At 40.5% G+C, this 9768-nt stretch overlaps 1 protein-coding gene across 3 annotated transcripts in view; it reads right to left on the reverse strand.

The window, feature by feature from the left end:
• kcnq4 (potassium voltage-gated channel subfamily Q member 4) overlaps positions 1-1937 on the reverse strand; it is a 52799-nt gene extending 50862 nt beyond the window's left edge. For all 3 annotated transcript variants that reach the window (XM_078268183.1, XM_078268184.1, XM_078268182.1), the window contains exon 1: positions 889-1937. In XM_078268183.1, the coding sequence (XP_078124309.1) occupies positions 889-1190 (302 nt within the window). In that variant the 5' untranslated portion in view covers positions 1191-1937. The remainder of the gene's footprint in view (positions 1-888) is intronic.
• Positions 1938-9768: the final 7831 nt, after the last annotated feature.

Here is a 9768-nt window from a genome sequence, read left to right on the forward strand (position 1 = left end):
CACAATGAATGTATTCTGATGTGCCAGCTGGCGTTAGACTATATTAGCTTATGTTAATCTTCCAAAAAACCTAAACCATGAATTCTTTATTTTCTAACAAAACCAAATACAACTACCCATTAGGACCTTAACCGATGAGTTGTCACACGTTATATTGTCAGAATTAGAAAAATAAAAGCTTAAATCCCTGGGGAACTAGGTTAGCAGAATGGTCTTTATTCGCTGCTGTGTAGAAAAAAACAAAATCCGAGAGCACGGATTGTGAATCCATGCGCACAGTTTACAACTCTGTGCAACTCTGTGGTCTTTCTTTTCTCAGCTGACATTGCTTCCGTTGTGGATTTTGCATTGGTGTTGTAGCTCTTGCATTCCCGTTGTGGCTTTTGTATTTGTTTTGTAGCTTTTGTATTTGTGTTGAACCATCTCAGCCATCATACAAACGTTTCCAGTACATCATTCACACCTCTCCATCATTTAAACTTATTAGTTAAGCATGCCAACTTGCAGAAAAAAGAAATATACTGCAAAGTGCATTCATAAGTATGACTATCAGCAGCCATAAAAAAATTACCCTTGTAGATGTGGACACATTCTATTTAATACCCAGCATCCTTCTGATTATTTAATCAAGGGGAAATTGAACAAAAGACCCCATGGTGTGATGATGTATGGAATATGACTGCTAATTGCAGCAGAAGCAACTCTGCTTGGTTAATTGGAAAATTCATCAAATGAATGCTGGCATATAGGCTACTGATAATGTTGACTATCTTGCAGCATGTGGCTTCGCTCACTTAAGAGACTTTAAAAAGTTTAAATTGTTTTAAATGTGCTTCATTTGGTCACTTACCAATACAAAAAAAATACAAAAAATAGTGGTACACTTACATGAATGCATGGTAAATGAATGCCCATCCTCTTGGTCTTTCCAGCACGTTGTACATGCAGTTCTGCAACTTTCTGCAGCGTTTGTTTGAAGAGGACGAGTTGGCCCGGGGTCCGGGCGGCCCGGGCAGCGGGGTGCCCAGCAGACCTGTGCGGTGAGACGGGTGTCCGCGCTCCGGGCTGGACGGTTCGCTTCTCTCCGTGTGGACAGCGGTGAGAGCCACAAACTCTACACGCCTGTCGTCGTTCGGATCTGGGGGCACCAGCATTCTGATGCCGCCGTTGTTTGACGGACTTCCTAACATCAATCTGGCACAATTAAACTAGCGCAGTGCAAAGTTTTGACCAAGTCATAGTCCGTCTTATCATAAAGTGGACTAAACTAGACAACCGGTCAAAACCCATGAGTAAGCTAAATATCATCCATGCTATTTTTCAGTCTAGGTTTTATAACTCAAGATTTCAAAGTTATCTGTAAATCAAATCGCGGTCGCAAAAGAACAGATGCACAATATTTGGACAAGTGTGTCGCACTGAAATGTGACATTCAGCGATCATTGTTAAGAGTCAGATCAGCAAAGTGCAGAGAAATAATTACACATGCACTAAGTCCAAGAACACATTGAAAAACCTGTCATCACTTTGCAGAAATAGACCAAACTGGCCTCAATCAATAAAGCATATTACCATAAATACCCTTTTAAACGTGCAGTCATAAATCACTAAACAAGGCTACCTAGAGCAAGTGAGCGACATTTTCATGGAGTGAATCTGTGTCCTCCAAACCAACTATATCCAACTACAGTCTTTCATCAAGTTCGTCTAAGTTGCTCCTGTAGTTTGAATTGACAATGTGAGACTCGCCACAGCCGCTAGCATCAGCCTGCTCTCCCCTCCTTGTGCGTCTCTCTGGTCCAGCGATCCTCCGCTCTGGCAGGCGGGGTGGAGAGCGCAGAAGTGAAGACCATCAGTATGATGTCAAAAATCGCAGACGACCAACTCTATAAAAGCCAAATAAACGCTTGCCGATGTTCGCATCTGGTTTGTAAAAGCTAACGAAGATGAAATAAAGTCTCTTTCTGGTGAGTTGACGTTCAGAAAGAGAAGGGCTGGCGAAAGGCGAGGACGGGATGCACGCAGTGACGGGGCGAGGATGACCAGACAATGATGTTCTTGTTAATGAAGCTTTCCCGGAAGAATGAGGATATTTCTGGGAGAGTTGATAACTTTGATAAGAACTGCCCCTTGTGCATATGCACCTAAATGCTGTATAATTATTATACATTATCCAAGGAGTTTATAATGATCAAAGTGCCCCAGATTCCTTATCTGTGCCTTCCAAAACATAATTTTTGAAATGGTCAGGAATTTGAAGTAACAAAAGTTTCTTTCCTCCGAAATGAAGATGTCACTTGTGTTTATTGTGGGAGGGGAATCCATGGCTACAGGCGTTTGGGACAGCAGAGACAGGTGCAGGGGGACACAGCGACAGCACCTCAGTGGACAGAGCTTTCTAAATCTATGACTGTGACACACACAGAGGCTTGTGGTTATGACACAAATACTGGAGTTATGGAGCACAGTGCCCTGTAGATAGATCACCTGTCAGAGGGCCTCCTAAGAATGCATTATTAAGGTGGTAGGCCTACCCAAACTCCCGCTGGCCTCGGTGTATCATCTGACCACCCGAAAGTGACATCAGCAACTGCCAAGGTAGTTCATATGTATCTTTAAACTGATACATAAGTTTAAGCTCATAAGTTTATGAACCCATGCTAAAGTTGACTAAAAAGAGGAATAAAAATATCATCTTTTGGAAATTGATCTTAATGCCTTAATTTAAAAAAATGAGGAAAAATTCAACCTTTAAGGACACAAATTTTCTTTGTGAATGAATAATGTATCGTAAATAAATAAATGTTCTTCCTTAAAATACAGGGGGCATAAGTAAGTACACCCCTATGTTAAATTCCCATAGAGGCAGGCAGATTTTTATTTTTAAAGGCCAGTTATTTCATGGATCCAGGATACTATGCATCCTGATAAAGTTCCCTTGGCCTTTGGAATTTAAATAGCCTCACATCATCACATACCGTTCACCATACCTAGAGATTGGCATGGGGTACTTTCCATAAAATCATCTCTCAATACAAATCAAACCAGCTATTAGGCTAACTGAAATAAAACCATGCCAATCTCTAGGTATGGTGAACGGTATGTGATGATGTGAGGCTATTTTAATTCCAAAGGCCAAGGGAACTTTATCAGGATGCATAGTATCCTGGATCCATGAAATAACTGGCCTTTAAAAATAAGAATCTGCCTGCCTCTATGGGAATTTAACATAGGGGTGTACTTACTTATGCCCCCTGTATTTTAAGGAAGAACATTTATTTATTTACGCTACATTATTCATTCACAAAGAAAATTTGTGTCGTTAAAGGTTGGATTTTTCCTCATTTTTTAAAATAAGGCATTAAGATGTATTCCTCTTTTTAGTCAACTTTAGCATGGGTTCATAAACTTATGAGCACCACTGTACATACATTTGAGTGTTTCTGAACAGAAACACTCAAATGTAAACATGGAGGTACTGGAAGTTAAATTCCTCAAGAGGAAAAGCAATGAGGAGTTTGGAGGAACAAATCTGCTCTCTTTCCCCAGTACCTCATCGCTCACATCTCTGGTCCCCCACTTGAGTGAATCATTGATTACTGACAAAAGGAAAGTATAATATATTAAAGGTAATCATGGCTTTTTTTATTTAAATATACCGTATTGCCTCCATCAAACAGAGAAACTGACCATCTACCATAGACATGCGTTCAGCATTGTCAAGGTTTTACAGTTTTCCACAACAACAGCGGAGGCAGGTCACTCATGCTAACCATGTGCGTTCCTGTCCATTGTGGCTGCTGCAGGTCTGTCGAATAACGTGTGGGAAAGCAGCTGGAGTCTCTTGAGTCACAAATCTAGACATTATTCCCAGGGCCCACTCCCATTACATAACTTAACATCACTAATCCTTAACTCTTTACTCCTTAACTATAAACTGTTGACAGCTGTTCTACTTACAGCAAGGTATTAATACAAACTGGGGAATGTAAGTTGACATTTTTCAAATAGATATTGTGTTGAAAGTACATTTTCATGTTACTTTTTTTTTTTTGTCACATGTCAAAAAAAATTCCATCACAATTTCCCAGAGCTCAAGCCAACAGTCTAAAACCCAAAGATGCTCAACTAACCATGACATAAAACAGGGGAAAGCCGAAAGTCCTCACATTTGAGAAGCTGGAACCACAGAATGTTTGCCATTTCTGCTAGAAACAAATAATTAACAGTATTACAGTTTTTTTATGACACGAGCAAACAAATTGATTAATCAAATAATCGTTTCAGCTTAGTAGACTTGACTACAAATGCAGGAAGCAGAGTATGCTAAGGTCCTGAGTGACAATCGCATAAATAACCAATTTAAGAGGCACAATCCATGATATAAAGGTTAACAAAATTGTCACACCTATCATGATACCAGGCTTCTAAATTACTGCCCACACAAAATGAAAATGCAGTGTAATTATTAGGATTTTATTTATTATTTCCCTTTTTAAGATTATTTTTTGGGCTTTTCCGCCTTTAATCGATAGGACAGCTAGGTGAGAAAGGGGAGAAGACATGCAGGAAATCGTCACAGGTCGTACTCGAACCCTGGACCTCTGCGTCGAGGTATAAGCCTCTCAGTATATGTGCGCCTGCGCTACCCACTGAGCCAACCCGGCCACACCAAATGACAAAAATGTAACCAGCTATCATGCCCCATATTGATTGTTGGTTCTGGTTCCAGACAACAACTACATCCACCTCACTCAATTTATGATGCTGCTAAGAGGTTGTTTATTTCAGTAGTGTTTGAAAATATAGGCTTAAAACCTTATTATATTATATTTGGATTGTGATCGGTTGAGAAGCACACAAACTGTTGATTTTGAATTTATAAATGAAACCCTTGACTTATAAGTGAACTAAGGTGTAATTTACATGGTGAAGAAATTAAGGACTGGTCCTTTAACCAAAGGTGAAATGTCTTTATTTCCTTCTTTCCTAGAATACTAATGTAGATGTAAATGTACATGAACGATAAAGGACACAGGGGATCTAATTTGGGAAGAAGGTAAACTATTAGTAGAGTCTTGTGGAGCCTAACCACCCAATGATGAAAGGAGGAGGTACTATCTAAACATCAACACAACGGCATCCTGTACTGGGTGTATCCCAATACAACTCTCTCTCTGTTAGCCTGGTTTCATCTCTTCCTCCATTTCTCCAGGCCTCCCCTCCTCTCCACCGCTGAACAGTCCATACCAGGCCAGGGGGCGATGCAGGAAGAAGGGGTTGACGGACAAGCCAGCCCTGCTCGTACCCTCAGGGATTTACATCAAAGTTTCACCGAGGCAAAACCATGCACCCCCTCTTTCTATAACAGTACCAGTCCTGCTCCAGTGTTAATTTCACCCAGTAATCAACACTTGGAGCTCGGCAGAGTATTCTGACATGGCCTCTGGGAGAAAGGCGGCCCCGTGACAACACACAACAGCTGAGCAAGGTCAGACTGTTAATTGTGACTGTGGAACGGGTGGTTGAATGCACAAATGTATACAACCAGACCATGAAGAAGGGCTCACACACTTGTGTACACAGATTTGATGGCAGTCAGGGTGAAATTACAGTCAGGGATGACCCAGAGCGGACTACATGGGCCCAGTGTTAGAAGGCGGCTGTTGTGTTCCCTTCACGCCCACCTCTCCCCTCGCTGTTGTTTTTCCACTGCACTCCTCACTTCAAGCATTCACTCACGCCCCAAAGAGCCCGCTGAGCTCCGGGAGTCGGCAGCCACTCAGGGAATCTATGGGAACTTAAAAATACTCACATCAGCAATTGTTCGCTACACATAGTACAGTACAAACTCGCTGCATCCGACCCCCACCAACCTTTTATTTCCTCTGCGCACTTGGACGTTTACTTACACTTCTTAATGGCTTTCCAACCCCACTCTTGTTTGCCTTTATTTAATCTCTTTTCTCTTCTCCTTTTAATATGTTTCGTCCTCTTTGACATATTTCTCTAAATGGAAAACATTAGGGGGACCAAGAGAGGAAAGAGGAGGGCTGACTTGTTAATATAGTCTGTTGTTATAGTCTTTGGAGAGACAAAACAGTGTTGTGTTTGGAACAAGAACACTCACTGAAAAACACACTCCAACCATCATGTAGACGCTGTAAAAATGTCAACTGACGTGAGGCAGTTTTCCTGTGTTAATCAATCTGCCATTCTGCAACATGAAGTGGAAACCACTACATTCAGTGACTGAGTCAGGAAATTACACTAGTTCACTCAGTCGCCCATTCATGGTCAGTCAAAAGATCCTTTGTAACTTAGTACCACTCTAAGTGCTTTTACAGCAGTGACAGAGCACGGTCTTACTGGAAGTATGCAGCATGTTACCAACAACCATTTAGAGAAGTGGAGGGGACAGGCAAAAACAACCCTAATCTATACAGCCCTGAGCTATTAAAAGATTTAACAAACAAACAAGTAGCAGTATTGAAAAGTGTTATAACCGGGCTGATTTAAAAAAAAAGAATACAGAGGCCAGATGACCTAATAGGTCAAGGTCCACAGGGTGAAACGATCAGTCTCCAGTCTATGGAGTGAGGCTGGATTAGTAATCAGGGTAAAAAAAAAACATTAAATCAAAAATGTCAAGTTATCAGCGTTATTTGTTAACTACTAAAAGTCCCTCTGTGTCTGAAGCCAAAATGAAAGAGATTAGGAAAGAGTTCAGAGTAGAAAGTATGGCTACAGTTTTCCTGAAGGATTCATTTGGGGTAGTTTTTGCATATGTAAGATATCCACATCTTAACATTAAGTCAACTGTAACACCTGAACACTAGTGTTGCAGTTATGTAAGAGTGTGTGAAAACTAGTTAGTAAGCGAGCACAGAAGTTTAGCTAAAAGAAATGAATAAATTGTAGAAATGACTAGCTTAAAGTTATCACTAAACAGTTCAAATGACTAGCTATGATTAACGGTTAAACGGTTAAAATAGTTTAAAGTTGAAATTGTTACCTAAAAGTATTGGCTTAAGTAACATTAATGGATAAATGGTCAAACATTCAGTTTCACTCCAAGTAGTAGCCTAGAGTAGCCTATAAGCTAGTAGTACGATTGCTGACCAAACCAATCCCTTAATATTGACGGTTCAATTGTATGAAATAATTAACAATTTTATATAATGAATAGTGTTATAAATTTAAAGCATACATTGGGACTTGATGAAGGGGTACGCAAGTTCATCTCTAAGGGCTGTGGGGGTACCCCAGACCACAAAGGTTGGGAACAACTGCCTTTTATCATAACTGACTGCATCTTCATTCTGAATTAATACATGGACATAAAGTCAGTCTTTTTTTACTAGAATCAAATTATTTAATACCCTTATAAACAAACGTTGAGAATTTTAATACAATTTAAGGCCTTGTTTTTTTTCCTGAATTGACTGTACTGTAAATGTTGTGAATATTTCACCATTCTGTTGCTGCTCCTTGTAAAAAGAGATACATAATTCACATTATTCTTACAGAAAACTGAAATGCCAGGACCTGGGAAAAGTTTGCATTGAAGTTTGATGGTGATTAAAAGAAACTCTCCCGACACCTCAGCAAGAGAGAAAAGAGGATCAAACACAAAGTGAACGTCCACTCCTGTTATGGGTTTGTCTCTAACTTGGTGAGTCCAACTGGTGCTGCGGCCCAATCACAAGGTCCAGACTGCAGCCATGGTAGTCAGCGCCAATTCATCTGGCCCAGGTTGCCTTGATCTGACCAGATGAGCCGGCCAAGAAAAATACCACCAGACAATCCTTTTCATGCTTGACTTAAGCTCAAACATTCTCACAATCCTCACTGCTCTTATTATAAAGAGCCGAGCATGAGTCTGCACTCATTAATGCTGTTATTGTTCAGTGATTAAGTCGATTAAGTAAGGGCCCTCCGGTTTGACTCATGTTTACTTGTAGCTGTGTCTACTGTGGCTTAACCAGACAATTGTGAAGTTACCGGTTACTACGGATAAGGAAAAAAAACAAAGTGATACTCGCAACTTTTGAGCTTTGACTTGCAAAGACACTGACACAATGTTGAATGTGAGACATTTTACTTGGTGTAAAGTGGGACATTATGAGCCCCTGCCTACCTAATTTTCTGTTCCACCATAATTACTTCTCTTCCTTTTAAGATTTAGGTCGGAAAAGGAATGCAGTCTGATCTCGCAGGAGCTGAGCAGTCTCCAGCCAAATAACTCGTGACTCTATTGTTAACCACTTGCTCTTTGTAGCACATGAAGCTTTTCGAGCACTCGTGGGCAGCAGAAATAAGATTATGGGTGTTCATATAGTCTGGTTTGGGTGCAACGTGGGCAAATATTGATTGCACATTTTTGCCAGTGTCTATGCTTCTTAAACAATGCCCCAGGTGAAAAAATGTAGACCTGTGTTTTCTGCAATAAATCAGGTGCCCTTATAAAGGACAGCACTGGCATTTACAGTTTTGTTAGATCAGTGCTGCCCTCCTATGGCCATTTGGGAAAACAACAAACACAAGCCTCACACACAGAAGTTAAAACCACCAATATTTTGTGTCCATAATTAAAATGAGCCTTGTACATTTAAAATACATTACAATACATTTTCTCTTATGATATTGCTTCTTAATCAAAGTTCCTATAAAAGCAAAAGTGCAATATTTGTGCAGTATTTGTTCCATTTCCACTATACTTAGTTTTTTTTGTTCGTGTTCTATACCTTGTTATGGTACCGGACTCCCCACCAACCCTGACCCCCAGCTTAACTGGTAAATATTTACATTTTAATAGTATTTATAGTTTTATCCTAGTATTTTTAAACCTTTGTTGTTTTTTCAACACTATGGTCTGAGAGAAACAGCATTTTGATCCTCTATATCACCGGTTCTCAATCTTTTCGAGTCGCGACCCCCCCGAATAGTGAGGTTGGTGTTCGCGACCCCCCACGACCACCACCCTCGATGAGAGAAGGAGCGCTGCAAACCAGTGTAAACTGCCGTTTCTACACCCCTCCCCCTGCTGATTTTGAGTGTTTTTTGTGAATGCTCTGATTAATAGATGTAAACAAATAATGCTTTGGTTTAACGACACAGTTTTAGTACCTAGCCTTGTCCAATGTGCTTCAGGCTCTGTGGACTGATGCATTTGTGACTTTGTCTCTCCCCCTGACCCACCCTTAGACTCCTTTTCGGTGTTCCAGGACCTCCTGATTTACAAGTGATGCTCTGAGTATAACACATGAAATGTACCAAACTCACACAGTAATATACAGTCAGGTCCATAAATATTGGGACATCGACACAATTCTAATCTTTTTGGCTCTATACACCACCACAATGGAGTTGAAATGAAACGAACAAGATGTGCTTTAACTGCAGACTTTCAGCTTTAATTTGAGCGTATTTACATCCAAATCAGGTGAACGGTGTAGGAATTACAACAGTTTGTATATGTGCCTCCCACTTTTTAAGGGACCAAAAGTAATGGGACAGATTAATAATCATAAATCAAACTTTCACGTTTTAATACTTGGTTGCAAATCCTTTGCAATCAATTACAGCCTGAAGTCTGGAACGCATAGACATCACCAGACGCTGGGTTTCATCCCTGGTGATGCTCTGCCAGGCCTCTACTGCAACTGTCTTCAGTTCCTGCTTGTTCTTGGGGCATTTTCCCTTCAGTTTTGTCTTCAGCAAGTGAAATGCATGCTCAATCGGATTCAGGTCAGGTGATTGAATTGG

The sequence above is a fragment of the Sander vitreus genome, chromosome 14 (genome assembly GCF_031162955.1).
Source record: "Sander vitreus isolate 19-12246 chromosome 14, sanVit1, whole genome shotgun sequence".
In the NCBI taxonomy this organism is placed as follows: Eukaryota; Metazoa; Chordata; class Actinopteri; order Perciformes; family Percidae; genus Sander; species Sander vitreus.